The 24,673-nt window shown below is 45.9% G+C and overlaps 1 protein-coding gene across 1 annotated transcript in view; it reads right to left on the reverse strand.

Moving 5' to 3' along the window:
* ITPR2 (inositol 1,4,5-trisphosphate receptor type 2) overlaps nucleotides 1–24,673 on the reverse strand; it is a 241,630-nt gene that overhangs the window by 2,460 nt on the left and 214,497 nt on the right. The window contains exons 53-55 of the mRNA XM_058805787.1: nucleotides 22,851–22,978; nucleotides 21,341–21,506; nucleotides 19,960–20,120 (exon numbers count right to left, since the gene is read on the reverse strand). Coding sequence (XP_058661770.1) covers nucleotides 19,960–20,120; nucleotides 21,341–21,506; nucleotides 22,851–22,978 — 455 coding nt within the window. The remainder of the gene's footprint in view (nucleotides 1–19,959; nucleotides 20,121–21,340; nucleotides 21,507–22,850; nucleotides 22,979–24,673) is intronic.

Genomic DNA, 24,673 nt, shown 5'->3' on the forward strand with positions numbered 1-24,673 from the left:
CAACACCAGGGAAACAAGACAAGAGCCTTCCAGACCAGCCTCAAGCACTTCTGCTGGAAGAGCAGAAGGACCTGGAGCCAGCTGCCCCCAGCAGGAGATGTGGGGTCCTGGGAATGGCTTATGCTTCACTGTGCTGTTCAGACTGTGCATCTTGGATAAATGCAAGCACAACCCCGGGGCCAAGGGCAAACCTGCACTGCATGGAACAGCACTGAGCTGGGTGTTTCTTTATCCATGGACTCAGGCTATGAATTCAGCCATGACCAAACCACTGTAAACAGACGATATGAGTCAGGAAGGTGCTCCGTATCCGCACGAGCCTGAATGGCTCCATGGCTCAGGGGCACAGATATTTGTGTGCAGAGCTTGACAGATGGAGGAGACAGAAGGGTGCAAGACTAGAGGAGTGGCAGCCACGTGGAAAGCAGCCTGGTTTGCCCTGAGACCAAGGGAACAGAGCAGGTCCTGCAGCGGGCAGCATGCACACACCTCTGCCCTGTGCCTCGCGGGCAGCGGGAGGACGTGGCTGGGCCACGTGCACTTGATAACTTGAGAAGAGAAGCAGAATCCGTGTGTTTCTTCCAGTTCCCTGAGCTGTGAATGGCCCCACACAAACAGCACAGTGTCGGGAGGAATGGAAAGGAGCTCTTGCCAAAAGTCCACCTACAAGACACCTGGAAGGCAGGAGCTCTGCTACTTATGTTGTCCAGGTATTTGGTAAAGTTTTAAGTCCATCAAACTGATCATAGTTTTAGACTTTGCCTCTATTTTTCCTGTGAAAATAGAGAAGGCAGTGATGATTCTGCAGCATTTACAGCTGGGCAGCCCAGGGCAGCCATGCCTGAGCAGGGTCCAGGAGGGCTGGTCTGGCAGAACTGTGAACTTGGGATACACCAAGGCTTTTATTGTGCTTCCAGGAGGATTTCCTTTCACCTCTGTAGTGCTCTGCCCTGATCACCAAACCCTCTCCTCCTACAGCAGCATGATTTAGAAACATCTAGGCTAAGCCTGAGTGAGCATGGCAGCACCAACAGTACTCGTGTTTGTCCACTCTTTGTGTTAGCCCAGTCCCCTCTGTTACTCTGGATAAGATTAAATGCAAAGCTATATGAATTTTAGCTTTTTTTCTTCTTTTTAACTCAAAACTGCCAATGAATATCTGGTTTTTGCCTGGCTGTGCAAGCCCCGGTCCTGTCCCCAAATCCCCAAGGCTGCCCAGGGAGCAGGAGCGTGTCCCCGGTTGCATTCGGCAGCCCCGGGCTGGCAGCCGCGGGCGCCGGTGGAACGCGGCCTCTGTGCTCGCCGCTCACTTCTCCAGCCTCGTGATCTCATTATGACAATTTACTGTGGTTACACATGATGCCATTTTCAATGGGTCATAACTCATTCAAATCAAAACCTGTTTTCACCAGCCCTGCTGGTGAGCTGGAGAGGAGCGCACGTGACCCTCCCTGTGGATATCCCCAGCTGACACGCCGGGCGGGAGGATCCTGTTTCTGCCACATGCGCTCCTGCTTACAAGACCAGCATTCATCTCACACCAGTACACGCAGATATTCATTTTAAATTTATTTTGGCTAGGATGTAGCAGAGCATTCATCACGTGCCTGGTGTCGAGCACAGGTGTACTCATTTATACTAAGCTTAGTTTGTGCACAGTGCCTTTCTGGATTGATGCCTTTTTCTTTTTTTTTTTTTTTTTTTTTTTCAAAATGTTTGCCAGCAAATTTGTCTGCCACTACAGGCACAGAACTTTAATTCAAGGCAGCTACAGTGAACAGAGGTGCACTTGTACCTGAATGTTTCCTGGAAAGCTCTGGTATCTGTACTCATTATAGCTCCTCCAGCCTGAAACACCTGAGGATACCAAATGCAAGGCCATAGGAGCCAGCGGAGGGAACAGGAGCCCTTTCAAGCCTCACAACAACGCCAGAGTCCCTAAAGCCAGGCTGCACAGGGAGAGCAATCTGAGACTCCATCATTGTGGCTCCTCTGTTTGCAGAGTACTGCTGCCAGGATTGTGAAATGCATTTTGCTAGCTTTGTTTTTTCCATCTGCCACTCCCTCACTCCTCCAGGACACAAGGCAGAGACCTCCGGCTGCTTTGGAAAGATTTTTGTGGACTGACCCTGCAGCCCACTGCAGCATCCAGAGGAATCTGTGCCAGACACCCTGGCTGTCCCGAGGCTCCCAGTGTCACCTGCTTCCCTCCTCCTCAGCATGACATTACACTGCCTGGAGAGAGGGACGGCCAGGAGCAGCTGGGGACAGGGATGGCACGGGGGCAGCAAGCACCTCACCCGCTGCTGTGGAGCACAGGGAGCAGATGTGGCCCTGCAGCTGGAACCACCCTGCACCACGTGCCAGCTCATCTCGGCCACCACCAGCCCCAGAGTCACGGGACTTCAGCGACAGACTCACGTGTGCCCAGTTATTGCCTTCTTAGAAACGCTGTGACAATCTCTTCCAGGAATGAAACCCAGGTGTGTTTTGGTTACATATCAGGAAAATCTGGGCCTTTTTTCCCCCAAAGTATTGTGGAGGATCAAGCAAGGACTTGATCCAAGTTCTAAGAGAAGCTGATGGTTTGCATGGGATGGAGACCTCCTGAAAAGATGCTGCTGACTTTTGTAGGTGGCAGAGAGGCAACAGGTCAAACATCTGCCCACGGGTCCCACCTGGAGTGCCAAGAGCTGTGCTAGGTGCAGGCCTCTTGGTTCTCAGCTGCAATACACATCTGACGAAATCAGTCCAGCTGTGTATTTTTGTCATGCAAAGGATCAGAAAGATTCAAAATTCGGTAGGAGACACATTATAGCCTGCCAAGCTGTCTTTAGGTTAAAAATACTTACCTAGCTTTCACTGATAGTTCCTTTATAGAGCACACAGCAGGTACTTTCCCTTGCTGAACCACACGCTTTTGCCAGTCAATATGATCTTACTTTTTCATTGCATTATGAACTGCAGAACTTTATTAAAGGGCAGCATGAAAATTAGCTTTGGCAGACAGCTCTGTTTGCTGAGTCTCTACCACAAACAAACAGCAGTTTGTGCTGGGGACAACAAACTTTTGATCACAGACCTGCCAGGATCCAGAAGGCAAGTTGGACAAGGCTCCTTGGCCAAAAATTTCAGTGTTCATAGGGGGACACGCACTCTTGTGACTGCTCAGCAAGGGGAAAGCTATTTTTACTTCAAGGTAATTGCTTGCCAATTAACTGGAGGTCATTAACATGTTTGTACACCCCTAAACACTTGTTCTGGGACTTAAATGGGCTCGGTGCAGGGTTCACCTTGACCAACACCTTCAAGCTGTAACATGCAGGAGCACTCCTGGGAGTGTGCAGGATGTTATCTGTCATGCCTTACCTATTACTCTCAGAAACCCAAGGATTTTGCCCAGGATAGCGTTCACTCAGAAATTTGAACCCTGCCTGGAATGGAGAGGTAATTTGCAGGAGGAAGGCAGGCTGCTGGCAGGGAGCAGGGCAAACCTCTGCAAACAGCTGTCACGGGACTCAATCAACAGCCACCAGGTTAGCCCGAGGTGACACAGCTCGAGCATTAATGAGCTCACAGAGGGTGAGCTATGTGGACGGGATGCTTTTAAACCAAGTAGCTGCTTGGATAAATAATTAATTGTGAAAATGTACCAAAATCTTCTTTCTAAACAACCACTGTTTAAGGCAGTATGTTGTTAGTTGTTATTGTTATTTCATTCTTGCACAGGACGGCAGCAATTCACAGCCCACCCAGGGATCACAGCATCTTCCCTCTCCACGCTCTTCCCGCGAGCGCACCTTGTGCCTTGCAGGATCCACATTGAAGCAGACATCTGTGTCCAGGGCACAGCGTCAGCCAGACAGGAAAGCTGCAGGGACAGAAAGGAGCTGCAGCCTCCTCTCCGCCAGTTCAGCTGGGGGAAAGGGAAAAAAAAGGGAAGAAAGGCAGGTGGGGTGAGCCAAAAGGCTGCGGGCCAGAGAGGCTGCACACAAGCAGAGCTGAGCAGACAATTGGTGTGGCAATCCAGCACGCTCGCCCCTCCGTCCTCCCCTCGGCTGGCAGGGCTCCAGCCACAGGCACAGCTCCCCCAGGGCCAGACTCTGTGCAGCGCTCTGGGTGCACGCACTCGAGTGCCCACGGCGAGGGCACATGCCTAAGAAATCACAGGGCTCAGAGGATTTGCTCCTTGAGCTCGCTGGAAAACCTCAAACCCTCTGTGTCAGAGAGGCAGGCTCAGAGCAGAAGTCTGCGTCTGCCTCCTGCAGTTTTCTGTGCAACTCTCTCCTTCCCTTCTGTGGGCTTTCCAGGGGGATGGCAGAGCTGTGGGATAAGTCCTCCCTTTGGTAAAATATTGCCATTTTTCTGACTTTGCTGGCTTTGTTTGAGCATAGATGGAGGAAAGACTGAAGAAATCTGTTTAGAGTTTCTATACTTTGTATGAAGCGTCTCTTGAGCCATCCCTGTCCTGTTGGCACAGCCAACTGCCTTCAATCAAGCTCTCACGCTGAGCTGAATCCCTGCCTTCGGAGTAATTGGCAGAGGGATGTTTCTTTAGGAGGTGCTGGTTTCACAGGCTAGCAGCGAGATGGATCAGCTGCAACCAGCAGGAAAGACTGGGCTGAGCCTTTAAAAAATAGATTACTAGATAACAGTGAGAGAAAATAGGTCAAAGAGTAGGACAAGGGGGATGAAGTAGAGGAGCAAAGGCAGCCTAATGCAGACTTTCGGCTGGTGCTACTGCCACGGGCTGCGAGGGCCACGCCGCCGTCAGCTGTGCCAGACTCATTTCTCCAGCACGCTCTAATGCAGTGACTCTCAGCCCTTTCCACCCTGTGACCCCTTGTTGCAACATGAAAACAAGCCCTTTCAGGACTTCCCTCCTATCTGTTCACCAGGAAAAGCGGTGATTAGTGCTCACGACTCCTCCTGGGCTGTGATCTGCCCTCCTGCATGCACCAGGGCAGGGGAGCGGCCGCTGTGTCTCCCAGCCTGCAGTCCTGCAAGGATCCTTCTCTCCTCAGTGACTCAGCCAGGCTGTCATCAGGAGGGCTGTGCCCTACTGCAGCGCTGAGAAAACAGGGGTGCTGGAAACCCTCTTGCTCCTCAGCTAGATGATTGCTGAAGGGTGCACAAGAGGAGCGTGGACATCAATCCCCAGGAAGGTTTGCTACCGGCATCTTCACATGCTGAGCTGGGCTATCCCAGAACACATCTTTGTGGGCAGGCAGCAACCATAGCAGCAGCCCCCAAAAAAGCCTCCTACAGCTTTGGGAAGACTGAGCCTCTTTAGAAAGACTGTAGCCCCTCAAGTGCCCCTTTGGATTGGCAAAAACCCTGCTGGTCATCCCGTGGCCTCCAGGGCTGAGGAGTGGCACTGCCAGCCCTCTGTGCCCTCAGCATGAGGGCAAACAAACTGGGCATCACTGCTCTCCAGCAGGCAGCCCCTATCCTTTCCGGCATGAGAAGGAACAGTTCACTCCCCTTTTCTGGGCCAGCACCTTGAATAAATACTTCAGCGCTGGGTAGAAAGAGATCTATTTACTGAGAACTATTCTGTATGTCTGAAATGCAAATAAACCCATCCATTCCCTTCCCAGTGTGCTGCCCATGTAAGCAGAGAGGGATCAGTCCAAATGACCTTTCAAAAGCTATTATTTTTTTTGTCTAGGGACAGAGTCTGGTCCTAAAAGTCCAGCGTTATGTAGCTCCTATAGGCACCTTAAAAAGGGATTTTCAAGATTTAAGCTATCGTGTGCTTTAGATGACACAGGGCAATAACCACTTTGTGATTTAATCACAGACAATAATAATTTGGTTCAGTGCATGATTCAGCTAATCCACAATTTGATAAACGTTCATCCTAAACTACAAACCCAAATAGCTTTCTGCAAATCCTGTTTGACACTTTAATGTTAAGACTGTATTTGATAAGCAATCTGTGCTGTACAAGAATATAGGGAGGGAAATTAGGAATTGTTATGCATCTATATGCATCCAGAACAGTAATTCAAAGAAAATAAAAATAAACCTTGGCAATTACAGATAAATCTTTATACAACAAGAGAACTAATAGGTTTGCCTGGGTCTGCACTGGATTGATACGTGCTACAGCTCCCACAGCTCACAGAAAAACAGAAAAACCTGTTACCCCCTGAAAGAAGGTTGAAACCACAACACAGACCCACAGTCTGCTTTAGCAGTGTCATTGATACATTTACTTTCATTTTAACTTGGCTGAATGTTTTCGAGGGCTGCAACAGAATCTATCACCGTAATTCTGAGTAATTGCAAGTTCTTCAAGACTGATATCCAGGCCAGGCAGTTATAAATGTCTCAGTGTTTCTGTATCAGCATTCCCACTTATGATACACCCGCAAAAATTATGGTGAGGAATGATAATAAACCCCAAATTGCAAAGAATTTTCTCTGACGCTCTGTGGGGCAGTTTAGACACTCAAATTGAAGCTCTGTAAAGGACAAGCACCACAATATTTCTGCTTATCAAACACACCTAAGGGACTTTGCATTTACCTCCAAAAGATGGAAATAATAACGAGAGTAATTTTTTCCATAAGTTTGAATGTGCTCTCACACTGCAGTTGTGGGCAAGCCACGTGCCAGCAGCAGGTCTGTGAGTCACAGCGTGTCCCTGGAGAGGAAAAGGCCACCCTGACCCCGGCTGCAGCAGCCACAAGGGGAGAGATCCCACTCCAGCAGCTCTGCCCTGGAAGGTGGCAAGCAGAAACCAAACTAAGCAGCTTTGTGTCTGAGATGGGCCATTCCAGCCACTGTCCAGGTGAGACCCAGGGATCTGCAGGTGTGCAGGGTCCTCAGGGGACTCGTGGGAGAGCCAGGGCACAGCTCCTGTGTGCTTGGAGAGCCTCAGCTGGTGTCCCACCCCTTGCACTGCTCTCCTTGAAGACACCTTTGGCTCCTGGTGTCGTCCCTTCCCCACAGCACATTTCTGAGCTGTTGCTTTCTTCTGCTGTACCAGTTGCTCTCTGCCTCCTTATCTTTCTCATAATCTTGATAATTAATATTGTCCTGTGCAAATATTCAAGAATCCCAACACTACCATCAAAAGCTAGGATTTGGTCCATAATATTGGTGCCCTTAAAATAGATACAATTATAAATTTGTGTAAAACATGAGTTTATTTTTCCACATTCCTATGTTTTCATGTTGTTAGTGGTTACGAGACATACTTTAGGAAAAACACTTCAGATCATTCATTTAAAATAATTAAATTATTTCTGATATAATCCCTGGATCTTGTGCATAACGAAACATCTGGTACAGAGGTTAGAAAATAAATGTTCTTGGCTTTTTTTTCCCCTTCTTTTGTTAAACAGATGTTGTTGATACAAAACACAGAGCTGTAAATCATAGCCTGCATGTGGACACAGACTGTCACTACTGAGCAGGAATTTACTGTGGCTAGATAGAGGTTTGAAACAGCAATGAATCACTGGCTTACTAACTTTGTTCACGTGGGTATGGTTTCAATATTCTGACATTAGGCGCACATGTCCTCAAAGAAAGGACCTTGTAATGGCAGAAGCCTGGGAGGCTCTGCTTCAGTCCCAGCTGTCTCGGTGTGGGAAGCTCAGCACAGTGCCAGGGCAGCCTGTGTGCAGGGAAGGTGGCAGGTCTGTCCGTGCCCTCCCGGCTGGCTGTGCCCGGGGTGCTGCTGTGGAACCCCACAGGCTCATCCTGTGGCAGGTCTGTCCGTGCCCTCCCGGCTGGCTGTGCCCGGGGTGCTGCTCAGGCTCAGCTCCCCCAGCGCCACCGGGGCACTGCTGGCACAGCAGAGGGGCCGAGCTGCCCATGCAGCCCCAGCTCTGCCACCAAAATGCCTCCAACTCAGACCTGTTCCTGCCTCCTCTGCTTCCCCTGCTGCTCCCCACAGCATTTCAGCGAGTTCATGCTTGCTTTGTGGGCCAGCACCCCACAGCGACATCGCTGCTTCCCGTTGGCTTTGTTTGGAGTGACCAGAATTCCGATGCCTCTCTGGCCCCTTGCCCTCCCACTCCCACACTGCTTGCACCAGCAAGCTGGAGCCCCCCTTCTCCCATTCCTCTGTTAATATTGATTTTCCTTCACAAAACACGCCAGCAGCACATCCAGACACTGAACTCCAGACAAAAGCCACTGGCATGAATCCCACTGCAATGTAAACGTCCCCTGCAGTACCAGACCACAGATGATGTCTCCTCCTCAGACACACATCTACCAACCAGCTGCTGAGGACACCACACCACAAATTTGGACCTGCTTTTTGTCAATGTGCCTGCTGGTTTCATCCAATGGATCAGGGTCTAACTCCATGGTAAACTCCAAGCCACAACCTCTGCTTCCTAGCTTTTGAAGTACAGGATTCAGGAGCATATTTGTTGAAATTTATGTTTTGGGGTTTTTTGCACATTTAGCTGTAATTCTCTGTCACCTTGTATTTTGCAAGTACTGTCCATTTCCTGGCTTTAGCTTCAATTTGGTGTAACAGAATCTTTGGGAAATACAAAGACTCAGCTGGAGACTCATTTTTCAGAGGCTCAGGACTTGACCTTGTTCTCAGCTTTACACAGGCAGGGCTCTGCTGATGGCAGTGCAATTGTTCTGGTTTAGGATGCTGCCAGAGCAGAGGCATTTTGAGTCCTGATCTGAATGTTCCTGCTTCAGGCCCATTTTCACTCTGATGCATTTTGCACATGGGGCAGTATGAAAGGACAACTGAAAGAATAACACTTTCTTTGAAAATTAATAAGAATTATTGACTATCACCACACAGAACAGATTTTTAAGCAATGATACAATCATGCACACACCTTACACATGCACAAAATCATGGAATCCTTAAGGTTGGAAGAGACCTGGAAGATGATAAATGCATACACTTGAGTACCACTCAGAGGACAGGATTAAGATCTGAGTTCCTCTGTGAAGCATCTCTGGACAAAACACCCCCAAGCAATGGCCACCTTCCAGCCCTATGGGCTTGAACACTATCAACCTGCCCTCTGACCCCCTGCTCTGCTCAAATGCTTGCCTGTGGCTTCCTCTGCACAGCAAGAACAGCTCCTTGCCCATGCAGGCACGATGGCCAAGGACTGGCCCCATGGCAGGTCTGGCTGCAGCACACAAGGTGCCACCTATCCACTTGCACTTTTATTCCTTTCAGGAAATAGGTGGGAAACAGCAAAACTGGGCCCTCTACTTGTTCAGGTTTGTGTCTACTCTGGGTTGTTTTCAAGGCTGCAGGCCCAGATGAATAAAAGAAAAAACCACCATGGTACTGCATGACCCTTTATCTGCCTATACTGCATTTTCATTTAGTGCTTTTTCTAGAAAATATTATGGATCCTCTGTACAGATATGCTTTTTCTTTTTTGTTTTCTTTCAGTCCAGCGTTTTAAATGGTTTGCTGTGTTCAGTTAAACTGAATTTTCGCTTGAGAACAAGCAGATGATCAGTTTCACAGGCCTGAACTTGGGATTTTCCTTCTGCATCACCCAGCAAAATGAAAAACAGAAACAAAACATTTTAATCACATGTGTATAAAATACACAGGGTTCATTAAACATGATTTAAAGCTGCCTGTTTGTTCTGGAAGCTCTTTAGAGCTCCTACTACCCCAAACTCACAGAAGTGTAATGTGATTCCCGATCTATTGAATTTTGCAGGATGGCTGCAGTGGGTTCCATTATATATAAATTGGATGCAGCCACTTCACAATCTCCGATGTATACTTTTATCTCAAAATGCCCTGTGAGGCAATTGTGCAAAGTACTTTATCAGGGACTGTTGTTGGTAATATTGCAAGAATTCATGATGTAAAAAATACATCAATGCCATTTAAATTGAACAAAATGGTTTCTATTTTTTTTTCTTGTAGAGCATTTTTAACCATCTTCTCAACAAATTTGTTCAATAAATACTGTATGAAACAAACGTTTTGCACTTTGTCCCACAGATGCAATTTGCCAGCCTGATTGATTTCTTTCTCTACAACTAATCTGATTTCTTTAGGCTATACATCTTTGCTTTTATTAAAGATGATGCAATCTTAGCTTTTTATCATACACACATCCACCACACAAACAAGAGAGAAGATTCTGCAAAGCAGCCCTGCAACCAAATAGAAAAGCCTGACACAAATCTCATAGAGCTGATCCCAAAAGATAAATGGCACAATGAGACCAAAGTTACACAAATTCAGAAACTTATCCATTCAGAGTAATATGGGCCAGTGGATTTCTCCTTCCATGATAGATTCAGCAAACAAGTCACTTCATCATATCTGTAGCACCTTGTAAATCAAGCTCACACCAGTGTTGCACTAAATCCCCCCAAATCTGCATTGTGAGAGGTCAGAAGCAGAACTGCATTTTTTTGTAGCCTTTCCCTGGTTTGCATCTTGCAGAATCTCACTGCTATGGTTTGAGTCCCAACAACTTCAGGCCTTTTAAATGTAGTTCCTGGTAAGGCAATAAATTCATCTCTCTGCTCTTTTACTGACTGCCTTCATGTCTTTGGGGATCTCCACTGTCCTTCCCTTCCTCAGCATCTGCAGTTATCTGTCTTGGCTGTAGACAATTTTTCAGTCTCTTTCCCATTCAAGCAGCCAGAGGCTTAGTACCACCGTAATACAAAGAGCAATAATTGTTCTCAAATATTGCAATAATATTCTCAAACAGCACTGAAGTGTTTTGTGTCTGTTGCCTCTCCCATCGAGCAAAATCAAATTAATTCAGTTGACACGTTTCAGGATCTGCTCATCACACTATTCCTCTGGGGTTCAGCTTCTTATCACTAGCAGTGATCCCAGTGAAGGTCCAGCTTTCACTGGCAAAGCCCTGTGCAGCCAGTCCCAGGAGAAGCAGGGCTCTGTCACTGCCAGGATTTTAAGTGCAACAGTAGGTGCCTATGCGGTGCTTGGAGAGCATTTCCATCACTTGGAATCACAGACTAAAGGTCTGCCCACACACAGATCCATCTCAAGCCACAGGCTTCTTTAACAAAGGGATAAAAGATGGCTTTTGCAGGCTGCCTGGCAAGTGAGCAGCTCCAGTGTCTGGCAGGTGGAGGCAGGAGCAGATTCCAGCAGGGAGCTGCAGCCCATGTCCTGCCAGCAGCGCTGCTCGGCGCGCTCCAGCTGGAACCCCTCCCTCCCTGCTCCTGGGATGTGCAAGCTGCAAGGAACACAGCCTCGGGTCCAGAGCCCTCCTCGGGTTTTTAAGGCCAGCAGCAAGCAAACAAACAGGAACCCAACTCAGCTCATTTATTTTAATTTGCAAATTGAACAAGTAGAAGTTGGAAGGAGGACAAGGAGGCCGTGACTACACTGTATTGTCAAGGCAGAACCCATCCTTGTAGCAAAATCTTTGAAGCCTAAACAGACAGGTGGCCAAGTCTTGAAATTACAGAGGAAATCAAGCTAAGCTTACAAGTGAGCCGCAGTATCACAGAGGCCAAAAGACTAGGTCTGGGCAGCATCAAACTGCTGATTCTGAATCTCAGGAGGGAAAAACCCTCAAATATCAATGAATATACTTTTGAGGAGATTTATGCTCTGCTCTGTAACTTGAAATTACATCACAGCTGTGTTCACAGAAGTGATTTTAAAGGAAAGAAGGAAACGGACAGGATTGTGTTGGTGCTTTAGAAGTTAACAAGAATGTGAGGGGCTGAGCAGAGACAAGGGTTCTGTGGCATGGCCAGTCCCTCCCCGAGTCAGAGGGGGGATCATCACCATCCCCTCACTGTGCACAGCACACCTGCCTGTGCTGCAGCACCTGCCCTGGATACCAAGCTCTCTCCTGCTCCAGCTAATGACATCATTTCTAAGGAGGCAGGATCAGATCCATGGCTTCCTGTTCAAGCAGCAGCAGGATAATGAATTCTGCCTGTCTGAAAAGGATGTGTATAAACATAAACCCACTGAAACCTCAAGCTTTTGCAAGGAGGTGCCAAATGAAGCCCACCTTTCCCTTTATTTACCCAAGTCTCATGCATTACTGAGCCAAGCAGGCCAACTAAATTATTTATGGCAGGCCAAAGAGCCCATTGCTGGAAGATGCAGAACCCTTCAAGTAGAAAAGAAGATGCTCAGCTTTCTTGAAGAATAGGAGCTTTGTGCAAAGATGCAAAGTCCTCACGTGATGTTAACTTTTCATGCTTTGAGAAACACAAATGAGCAAGAAAGCAGCTAATTAGGCATGTTACTGTGATTGCTCATTTTATGAAGTGGAGAGGGAGGTGTTCAGCACTTTAATGAGATAATAGTGTAGAGGCAAAATTGTACAGAGAAGCAAAAATAGCAGTGGTCTTCCCACAGAAATGAGAATTATTTTTGAGGAACAAGAAGAGCAACAACAGAAAAATAACTCAATACCTAGAAGCAGAAAGATCAGTGCCTCAATTTATTCTGTCCATGTAAAACCTGGCTAATACTTGGGTATCTGAGGGTGGCTCTGTTTTAGTGACTGTATCACTCAATAGTGATCAACTCTGAGCTCCTCTGTGGATTTGGGGCAGGCCTTGATACAGAAGAAGGACTTTCTCTGGGACCTGGTGCACCTAATCCAAAGCCCTGGACTCCCCACAGGGCTCATGCCTACCTGGATGGACACAGAGAACTGTGTTCTCAGTCACTCTCCTATTTTGAGCACAACAGAGAAATGGGAGCTGTAAATCATCTATTTAGGTGTATTTCTTTAATTGCTTATTTTATGAAAACCCAGCTGCAGACAAAACCAACAGTGCATTTCCTAGGAAATGAGCCCTTCTCAGAGACCTCAGGTCTTATTTAGCAGCTGGCTTTTGTGCTCTTGGTGTCACTGCCATGGTAAGTAATTACTCATAACGTGACATGCATCGTATCAGCCTTTTAAAAGTAATTAAGAAAAAGTTGCATTGCTTAATGATATTCACGTACATCTCACCCTTGCAAGTTTGCCTTCAATAACATCTGCTAGTTTTTGGAGCAAAGCCAGTCTTAAAAAGTAAAATAACCCAGCCCTAACAATGGGAGCATTATTAACTTCCCAAAAGCTATAAACTCCATGCCCCACTCCAGCAGAACATTTGTGTGCATGAGTCCTGTAAGGATTTTCAAGCCTGTGAGTTGCCAGATCAGAAAGTTCATGCTGAACTGGAATTAATGATAAAGAAGAAGCCTTAAAAACACAGTTCATTTATAGTGAACCAGTTTAGGAGCAGCAGCTCACCGTCCCTGGCAGATGCAGCTGCAGCAGCTGAAGGGGTCACTCCAAACAGCTGGTGCCCTTTCTCCCTGCTGACATTATCCCACCTATCCAGAGGCAGCAGAACCAGAGCTGCGTCCTCTCCTCAACCAGTGCAGCTCAGACTGGCGTCACTTCAGTGGCCATCAATTTTCACATCAGTACTCTGGGCTGTGAACTGCAGCAGCTCAGGAGTGAACAAACACGTCCCTGGTCCTCCCCCCTCTGCTCTTGCTGCAGCAGAAGGGTCTGGTGGACATCTGGGGGAGGAAACTCCTGGAATTGTCTGGGATGAATCACCAAAGTGCATGTGAGAAGCACACAGACTGAGAGATCCCAAGTGCCCCTTCTGCAGCATTCATGCTACCTTGGGTTGACATTTCTCTGCTTTAGGTCATTCTCTCTACCCATACAGTGTTTCATGATCCTTGGATGTAATAAGAATATCTACAGAACTAGCAGAGAAAACTTTTACCTCCAAAATTCAAAAGAGTGATGGATAACACAATAGAAGAATTTTGGATGTCAGAACTTTTTTTTTCCTTCTGCAAAGAAGCTTTATTTTAAGAGCAGAGGTCAACAGCCCTCTTAGTACATATAATTTTATTACATTCTTTGACAAAAATCGACAGCAGTAAAGAACAGCTTGTTCCACAAACCCCCGTGCTGTCAGCATGCCTTCCCCTTTCTGTACAGTGCTTTTTCACTGTCTCCACCTCTCCTGCCTGAATTTCCCTTGGAGTTGCCTCCCCTAGAAGCTCCACGTGGCCTGCTGGGGGATGGCCACCGACTCTGTCAGACACCAGGGGAGCACACCAGGGCCTGGCATCGGTGAAATGCCTTTTGCTCACTGAGTAACCCTGGAGCAACCTCCCCCAAGGTGTGAGGGGCCGGGCAGGCAGCCTCCTGACCCACAGCTGTTGGGCTCTGTAGGTGCCCTTGGCTCACACCTTGGCTGTTTTGACACTCGGCTACGTCTGCTGGCGTTGGGTAAGAAGAAAAAAATCCGCTTTGCAAGGTGTGCCAGGGGCTGCACGCCAGCAGCTCTGGCTCCAGGAGGGAGCCTGTCCCCTCTCCCTGCTCCTGTACCGGGGGTCACAGCCTCATGGAGCAGCTCTGGCCACGACCTGACCCCTGGGAGCAGGCAGGAGCTGCCATGGCTCACATCACACCTCCCCTCCCGAGGCGGGAACACGGCAAAGGCAGAGCTAAAAGAGAGGAGGGTGCCCAGGGAAAAGGGCTGGCGCTGCCCAGCACACAGCATGGGCAGAGTGACAACTATTGTGAGGCTTCTCAATGGCTCATTTGGCATTATTCCCAGCAATGCTTTTCAATCTAACACCCACTTCTGGGTATCTAATAGAAAAAGAAGGCTGGAGAAATAGAAAAACCATGAGGCTGGAGATAGGAAGAACAGAAACAACAACACCAGCTCAAAGAAGCACTACATTCAGCTGAATTTTCAAAACTTCAGTATTTAAAAACACCAAACAAAACAATCAGAATGTTTCAAAAGGGGAATGCATTTTTCCTCATGACGTGCCTAAATACTTATTTTATTCAACAATTTAAAAGAAAAATAATAATGGAAAAAAGCTGACACCTTCAAAATATTTAAAATAAAACAGTTAAAATATTTTGTCACATGGCCAATGCCAGGTCATTGCTGTGTGCCATAAGTGCTTTTAAAAGAACTGAATCAGAAGACAATTGTTCAGAATTTCAGGCTGGTGTTGCTCAACCAATCTGTACTGCTTCCTCCCTGCCACATTGATGGGAATAAAAGGTTCATGGTCCCAATGATCATAATGGAGAAAAGAGCCTGTAATTTCCCAGCAAAGATTGCCTTGCTTTAGAGAGACGTCCAATTCACCGCAGTATCCTTTACTCTTAGGAGCATAGGCTGGTTTTAGAGCATTTTTCAGCTGACTGAGGAGTTACATAATTGCACAATTACATCCAATTACATAACTAGGGTAAATAAGTAATAATATAATTAGGTGCTGTAATTATGTAGTTATGACAGGTAGCACTAATGCTGATAAAAGCCATTACGAAACTTGCTAAGAACTGTGGACAGAGCACGTGAGAATGGAAGTTCCAGGGCTTCATTTGCTGAAGTCTTTCATTCTTTCAGAGGGAAAAATAACTAATTTAATTGCTAAGCCAATAGCCTTTTATTTTTGCAAATGAATGGAGGTACAAATCATAGGCTAATTCATATCTCTGTTGAGCTACAAAAACTTCAGTAACTAATCATGTCCTTTTTTTTTTTAACCTCCATATATCTATTTACAGCTACCAAGGCTCGGGTGAAATATGTGTGTACAAATTACACCTCTGAAAAGAGAAGTATAAAAGTTTGGACATTAACCTTCATTGTTCCAGTTATCACATTAAACTGTCTCCTCTGACAAATGGACACAAGGAACATTCAAAGATTGCTGTATCAATGTAATATAAGTTATGTGCATCTCTGGCTTTGCTAGGGATGCTGTTTCTGGTCAAATGGGTCAGATAAACAGGGTTTTTCTACAGGAATGAAAATTCAATAGGGGAATCACTCATGCAGGTTTTCAGTGCAAACACAAGGCATCCAGCCAGCTTTTCAAAGTTTCTGTCTCTTCAGATATTGTATAATACCTGTCTGACTTCATAAAAGAGGCCTGGAGAGCAAACAGATAATAAAACCTACTGCCCTGCTTTAATATTCATTAATATTTTACCCAAAAGCTGATAAAAGATAGTGTGCAAGAAGAAAGGGCAGCACTGGAAGAGCTGAAGTACTTTATTCCCACCAACATCTCCATGAAGCTCGAGGTGTATAAACTGTGTTTTGCTTTAGAATACATTTTATACTTCATGCTTTTTTCTAAAAAGAAAAATCCCAGAAAAATTAATACCTTACTTTATGAAGGCTGCATAGGTCCTGACTACTTCAATCACTGCTCAGAGCAGTATGCTAAGCACTGAAGCAAACACAGAGCTTCTGGGAAAACCAAAATCACAGGGAACACCAGGAGTTTGCAGAGACAATGTCCACACTCCAGAGCAAGAAAGCAAAAGAAGTGCTCTACCCCAAGGTCATCTGAGGCCAGAGACATGCCAGATAATGGGAATACCTTGGAGCAAACCACCCCTGGAACAGAAATACAAGTGAAATCAGAAGTCTGCAAGAATCTTGCATTTGAGTGAGGGGTGTGTACAGCATCACCCACGTGTTTCTTTCCCCTTCTTGACTGAAAAACTGGAGAGGTGATCAATGATGTGTAAATAATTCCCATCATTCTGGCATCCAGCCTTTCAAATAGCATTCCAAAACAAGGAACAGACTTCCTGGTTTTTTTATCTGTTGTGCTATCAGCAAACCTTTCCAACCAGATGCTGCACTGTTTGCTGGACCAATGATACAAAGTAGACAGTCATAGTTTCGGGCTCTGACAAGGGTGGGCAATAGAGAAAAGGACTATCAGAAATTGTAGATGCTTTTCCTGGTGCTTAGTTAATACTGATCATTATTCCAATGTTACTTTTTGCAATACTTTGTAAGACAGGGGTAGGCAAATGCAAATGATAACTGGTTTCTTACTGCAGTTGTAGGGACAGCGAGGATGATACTTGGAGCTAAACTCTACTTTCTGTTAAAGTTACTGCAGCATATTCCAAAACTTTGACCTATGTGCATTGAAGGACTTGAAGACTAGATTTGGGTATGAGTTCTCCTTAAGTGATTTGGCTGTGAAAACACAGAATTCCATTAAATTCCACAGAATCCATTAAAGCTACAGAAGCAGCCACAGAAGGTATTCCTGATCATAACAAAAACAATTACAATGAAGACAGCTCTTCCAGGAGGATGATTCACAGAGTTTTTTCAGCCATATTCTGTATAGTATGAAATATAAAATCTCATTCCACCTTGTCCTTTTCAAAGAGGTCCTGAGACTGCCCTGCTATCCCAACCACCCTTATTTATAAATATTTCCTGCAATCCCATACAAACCCAACAAGCCTTTTTCATCAATGAGCCAATTCCATTGGCAGGTCCCTTGTGAAAAGTTAATTTCAAGTCTCTTTTCTGCCAGATCCTAACCAGGATGTGCTGTCCCACCTGGGATTTGGTCACCTCTCCCAGCATCACAAGGATGGTCACACAGGCTGTCACAGAGTCTCAATCAGCTTATCTGTCCTCATGACAAAGGCCATGCTCAGGCTTAATTAGTGCATGGAATGCAGCACATCTCACGTGCCTGTGGTGTAATTCATTATTATCAGGAAGAGTTAGGGACACTCCAAACACATTTGCTAAGCAGCTCATATGTCTGACAGCTGCAAAACTGCCTCTGAGAGTTTTTCTTGTGACTTCTTTTGGTCCTAAGCAAATCTTTAAATCTCTTCCTCCAGTCAAATATCATACTCCATTCTTGCAGTCAGATTATTTTCTTTAATTTCTTAGTATTCCTTGATGCATGTGACACACAGTAAATTCTCTGGCTCCAAGAGAAAGTGTCCTTTTTTTGTTCACTTAAGAAGTTCCAATTGCTTTTGCTATGCAGCACATCTTCCCTGGATTTCATACTAGGAATTTAAACTACACAAAGACACAACTACTAATCCCATACCAGACACTTGTAGTTTGTACAACCATTTATTTATCTTTTTTCTCCCACTCTGCCCTTTATACTTTCATCCCACGTAAGCTTTACATTTCTTGATCCATAGGTACCTCTCCAGCATCCAAAATAACCTTTAACTGGAAAAAGAGAATTTAATAATCCCACAATCTGGATTACTGCTAACCACTTAAACTACCAGCCTTCTGCCTTGGAGGAACAGGGGCTTTGAGAAATCAGTGCAGTGCTTGGGGTCACGTGAGTTTTTGGTGCTTTTCTGTTTTAGATATTCAAAAAGGAGTTCCAGCCATTAATGCAGAAGTAAAATACATTAGTGAATTGCACATCAGAAAAGTCAAACCACTGCTGCCACAGGATGAATATACTTATTATGAATATTAATGCATCTCTTGGAATTAAACATTAATACTTAACATACATACCACAAACTTTTAAAACCCTACAAATATTGCAGGGAGAGGAAGAGGAGGAATGAACAAGTGAGACAGGCCCCAGAGTCTGGTTCCAGAAATTAAAATGTATTTCTGACATAAGCTAAAATATTTCCATGGGTAACAGGACAGCTTGCCACTATGAATAATTTCTTGTAATGCAACAGAGTATACAAGGATTTGTTTTAGGTTTTCTACCTCACCTACCAAACTGCAGAAGTGCAGATCCATCGCTGCCTATAGCATAAACACTCCGAGCTGGGCAATGAGACTGATGGTTCAAAATTGAAGGAAATAGGCTGTTCCTCTGCACCTGAGCACTGATTTCCCTCACCTGCCACAGCACCTTCCCTTGTAGTGGCAATAGCACTTACAAAAGCTCAATTTAACTGCAGCAATCAAGCATACACTCCTGTCTAAACACCACCATTTCCACTAATGTGAGTTCTTCCAGGTAAGCCCTGCATAAGCCTGCACAGAGCATGGCAGTCAGCTCTAATTTTAGCCTGCTCCCAATTAGGCATCTTGTCTAAACTAACCATTTGGGCTCTCAATAGAGTGAGAAAGGTGAGTCAGCCCAGCTATCCTGGACACCCATCTGAAGGCAGAATAAATAACCCAGCTTTCTGCACTGTCAAGGCAGAAAGGAGCTGGGATCGATTGAAACCTGGCGCCTGACCTGACAGCTGAAGTGAAAGGAGAAGAATCTTCCCCTTGGCTAAACTGGGGAATAAAAGGCCACCCAGCACCTCAGTAATGAGGCTGGGTACTATGTCCAGCCAAAGGCTTGATGAGGGATAGCAGGGAGATAGTCTTCATAAGAAATGTGGCTGCAGAAGTGCAGAAACAGCGAAGCCTGATGCGCGTTGGTTACAGCCTCCTCCGGGATTCAGACATATGCCAGCTCTGCAACCACAGAGCCTGGCACAGCCCTGAGCACAGCATACCTGCCAGCAAGTCCACAGGAAGAAAATGCTGCATCAGAATAGCCCAGCAGGTAGGCAGAATTCCTCAAAAATGAAGCCCAAAGCCAGGCAGCCTTGATAATCCACTCCTGTCACTGAGCAGAACGAACCCTCTTCGGCAGCGGGCTGGAAACAAACTGTAATGGAACACCTCTCTGGCCCAGCATCATCACATTTCCCTCTCTGAATCCAAGTACTCTCCCTGCTCCACAAGGCAGTTTCTGTGGCTCTTCAAATCCCTGTGGCTGCTCTGTTTGGTTTTTTCACTAGCTTGTTCAGAGCAGCCATAGGAGAGAAGCACCAGCCCTGAGCACTGACCCCGCGTTTCAGTGTGCAGCAGGAGATGTTATTTTTCTGGACAGCAGCCCAGAGACACTGGACAAAGCTGGAGCAGCAGCAGATGTTATGATGCATGCTCTCCTGCCCCAGCTCTGCCTAATGAGGCAGCAGAACCCACAGAGCATGAGAGCACCGATGCCAAACTGGGGACTGAGGCCTGCACCTTCATCTTTTTCATTATGTTTAAGGCCGGGTTTTGTTGCAGACTAAGACTTGTGAAAAGATCTTTAAAAATACAGATCAATACCTCCTATTGTTCAGAGAGAGAGGAAACGAAAGATATTCTCTGCCCTAGCTGCAAGGAGCATCTCTCAGTTGCATAAAGCACTTGCCCAAATTGACTCACCACAATCATCTGTGCCACGTAGCTCTCTGGGCCAGTGTATTCAGTTGGATCTTTAACTTTGACAAGAACTATAAAGTACAAATAATGCCACATGTTGTGTTCTGCCTTTATATGCTCCTCAAACGAAACGGTCTTGTTATCAAATTTGTCTCTCTCCAGTCCTGCAAAAAGAGAAAAACATAAAGCCAAAATATAAACTTCAACATAAAAATACGCAAATCTGTTAAATATGTTAGAGAAGGGAACCTAACTTAATTTAAAGGATCATAAATTTGAAAGATCTTAATTTAAAAGCCATAACTGCCAGGCAAGAAATACCAGGCCAGAAGGCATTCCTGACAGAAGTCTTTCAATGCAGCATTTATTCTCTTTTGTGGTATTTCCTCTTAATAACAATAACAATATAATAAATATGTTACAGTTTAACAGATCCTTCTATGCTGAGGGCCATAAAGTGTTTTACAAGTGTTGGCTCTGGCTCTTTCTAGATGTATACTGGGAAGCACATAGTGTGCAGTCCAGGCCCTGATCTCCCAAAGATTTATGCACACTTTTAGCATCAAACATATAAAGAATCCCACTTAAGCTTCAGTGAGATTGTTTGTGGGCTTAAAACCTGGCAGAGAGGGTGAGTCCCTGCAGCTCTGTTGTCACACAGTCTTTACAGAGCTGTAGTCATAGGAATTATTTTTTATTTTTCCCTGCAATGGTTCAGATCTCTGAAGAATACCAGAAGTGAGGAAGGAGAGGAATCACCAATGTTTGCCCCCCTGGATTTCCTGTCCACAGACACTAAAGACAAGTAGTGCTCTGCACAGCATTCATCCCTGTCAGTATAACCACCATGGAAACAGCACCCAGCCTACAAAAAAGCAGGTGTCTGTGAAGTCCCCCAGGGAGTGAAGGTCTGTCCCACTTCGTGAGTGCACTTCAAAATAAGTGTGGGGATGATTTCCACCAAACTCTTTGGTTCCCTGCTTCATATCACCTTCTGAAATGGGCAGCTCTTGCTGATGCTCCCCCTCTGGAATGCCCTGTGCTGTGAAACAGAAGCTGCACTTTCATCTGCAGCAAGCCCTGAGAAACAGAGTCAGCAGCTGCCCCATCTCCATTAGTGGTGATGCTGCAAGCGTGAGACACAGCTCTTCTGCCTTGGAGTCTGGGTGGAGACTGTGAAGCCACCTCTCAGCAAAGCTGGCTTTTGATTCACAAACCAAATCTGTCTCCCACTGAGAGGGAATAAATTTGGAATCAGCCTCTGGAATTTTTACACTTTCCTTGTAAAAGATAACCACACCTGGGGTCCAAGTTTATTTATTGAGGAATAGTTCATTTTCACTCCTTTCACCCTCAAATATCTCAAGAGATCAGTAACACCTACCACAGATAAAACAGGTGGTCTTTAGTATTTCCTCCTTTTTCTGCTTTTCACTCCTGAGATCAGCAAATGTATCAATGATGACTCCAAAGATCAGGTTGAGAACAATGATGATGACAATAAAGTAAAACAGAAGATCATAAACAACTCGTGCAGCAAACAAGGGCTCCTGCAATAGCAAGGTAGCAATAAGGTATAAAAATAGCACAAATCTAAAATATTAAACAACATTTTCACATTAGCTCAAGCAAAGCTACAGTTCTTTCTTTTCATATGCCAAATTCTGCTAGCCTTACAGGACTAGGGAGGGACTACCCAAGTCCTTTTCTTCACCATGATAGAAACCTGAAGTCACCCAATTGCTCCAATTCCCACACATTCATGGGAATAATAGCACTAATAGCACTACCCTTTGTGGAGCGCGTCAATATAATTAGCATTAAAGAGCTGCTAAGTGGCAAGGGTCAATTTCAAAGGGTCACTTTCAAAGTCTGTAAGTGCTTACAGACTCCACTGGGGATAAATTTTGGCTCCTGCAGAACCTCCCAGTCTGTGAGACAGGATATAGACTGCTAAAACCAGCACAGAGAGCTCTTCCATGCAGATCTGAGCTGTCTCTGGACTCTTGCAAGCCCTGCTGAGATCCTTTATCCTGAATTTATTTATAACATGTATGGTGTGGCTCATCAAGCAAAGTGCTGCTAGATTGCCTTTATTTGTAATGTTCTTTTGGAACCTAAATAAAAATGCATGAAACCACCCAAATATTAAGAGAAGTCCTTAAATGAACCACATTTTTGAGGAAACTTCTGGAGGAGAAAATATGCCACAACAGATTAAATTCTGGTTTGATCTTTATGCTAGTTCAATACAAGTAAACAACAGGACCTATTCCAGGGCAGGTGCCATGCTGAATATAAACTAAAATGTCCAGGTGGAACCTCCTGGGCTCAGTCCCTGCCCGTTCCTCTGGTGCCATTGCTGGGCCCTGGGGCAGAGCCTGGGCCCTGCTCGGAGCCCTCCCTGCACACAGGGACACCCAGGGCTGAGGGCCCCTCTCAGCTGGGGCTCCTCTCCAGGCTGGACAGCCCCAGCTCCCTCAGCCTTTCCCTGCCACAGATGCTCCAGGCCCTGAATCATCTCTGCAGCTCCACTGGCCCCAGTCCAGGAGCTCCCTGTCCCTGCTGTGCTGAGGAGCCCAGGACTGGACACAGCACTGCAGATGTGCCTCCCAGGGCTGACTTCTTAGCAGTTCTTTGAAGGTTATGATATTCTGCATTTTTCCAGAAGTGGTAAACAACTACCTAGAAATCCTTTCTTCAAGTATCATCATCACACTAAGCCTAGCTCTTCCCATTAATATCCCATCTGGGATCTAAAAATCACATGGATTAGTCAACTGTGTGACATGAGATCAGACTAGATACAAACACTGTCTATAACCTCCAAAAATTGACTTTGGCATTCATGAGGTGCACAGGGAGTAATGCATTTCCTGAGCCAAAACACTCACATCTTTGGAAGGCTTTCTGAGCACGTCTCCCACACCACCACCATTGCGCAGGCCTTGGTTCAACACAGTCACAATGCACATGAGCAGGGTGTCACAGGTCCTTTCTATTCCATCCTCCTCTTCTTCACCTGCAAACAGGAACCACGGCATCAAACAATCACTCATCAAGCAAAGCCACAATTCTGTTTGAGAAAGCAACTGCAAGACACATCTGCCTCTCGTATTTCTCATGCAGAACCTCATTGATCATCCCCACCCATGTGCACATCCCTGCTGGTGACATACTTAGGCACATCAGGCACACTTAGCCTGAAGAGAGGCGGAGAAAATCACAAGCAGGGCTCCCATCAGAGCTGTTAATGACCCAGAGCCACCATCTCTGCTCATGGGAGCACCCCTTCTCCTTGCAGTCCTCCCACTGTTTTTCCAGTGGGCCCCTTAAAATGCAGCACAGACAAGAAGCAATATAAAAAGAGAATTAGAAGCACATTTGTAAAAGGATTGTCTTCCTGTGAAATCATTCCTCTACCTACTCATGTAGAAGCCAAGTCATGTTAGCATTTCAAACCATGAAGGAGGGGCTGGCTTTTGTTCGAGGCCGTCTGTCCGTGATCTTTCCACCAGCGCACGTGCCCAAGCACAGGTCTGACAGACATTAAATGAAAGGCTCTCCCTGGCCTCAGCCTGAAAATTTGGCTTCTGCTCTTATCTGTGCTGCAGAGCTGCTGTGTGGTTTTGGCCGAGCCACAGAGGGTACTATTGTACAGGAGATATTTGAACGTGCAGAGGAGCTGGGCTGGAACACCAAACCCCAGGGGGACTTGGTCCACCTCGGCCAGAGTCCCTCCCACCACATACTCACTGCTTCCACAGGCTCCCTTTGAAGAGCCCTGCTTGAGCTGTTCCCTGTGTGCTGCTGCCTTGGCTGAAGGGTCAGGGCTGTGACTGCCACCCCTCCTACCTTCCTTCCCCCTCAGGGACACCCTCACTTGGGGGGAGGCAGTGATTCACACTCGCTGTGCTCCGTGCACTCATTGGAACAGAGTTTAATAAATAACAGCACCCTGCTGGGAGAGCTGACTGATACACATATTTAACAGCCCCAAACCACCACATCTGGGCCACTGAGATAGACTCTGATAAATTGAATTGACTGCAAGCACTCACATTGCAGACAACTAATTTGGATTTAAATTTAATTTTGGATTTGGGCTCCTAGACTGTGGTGCATGTATCCTGGCTGGGATGGGCAGGACAGTGCTGGTGTCTGCTGCTTTTGCCACCACTGCTTCTGTTCCACAGGCAAATTAAATGAGAAACAACTCCCTACTGAAGGAGCTTTGAGCAAAAGTAAAAGCAGACATCAGGACAGACTTCCCTGTTAAACTATATGGTCATTACAGACACTACTCCCACAAATAATCCTGGATTTAAAAATAACTGCTTAAATGTTGAAACTGAAAGGATTGAAACAAGAAACCTTTTTTATCCTGTTATACCTAGATTTTTTTTACTAGCACAGTGATGTTATTCATACCAACTAATCTTTGCTGTTGTATTCTGCTATTATTCCCTCCTTTCAAACAATACTCTATCCTTTTTTTTCTTTGCTTGAGAAAGAGACCATCCACAAAATAAATAAAAAGCCTTCAAAAAAGCCACAGCTTTTATTTGTTTTAGGCAACTACAATATTTTCTCTGTTCACAAGACCAGACTCAGGTGCTGGAAGCAGCAGATGATCAGATTCTGGTGAACAGAGAGGATAATCCTGGGCTGAGAATTGATGAGGGAATTATCTACCAGCAGCCCTAACACCCAGCTC

Source organism: Ammospiza caudacuta, chromosome 5 (assembly GCF_027887145.1).
Source record: "Ammospiza caudacuta isolate bAmmCau1 chromosome 5, bAmmCau1.pri, whole genome shotgun sequence".
NCBI lineage: Eukaryota > Metazoa > Chordata > Aves > Passeriformes > Passerellidae > Ammospiza > Ammospiza caudacuta.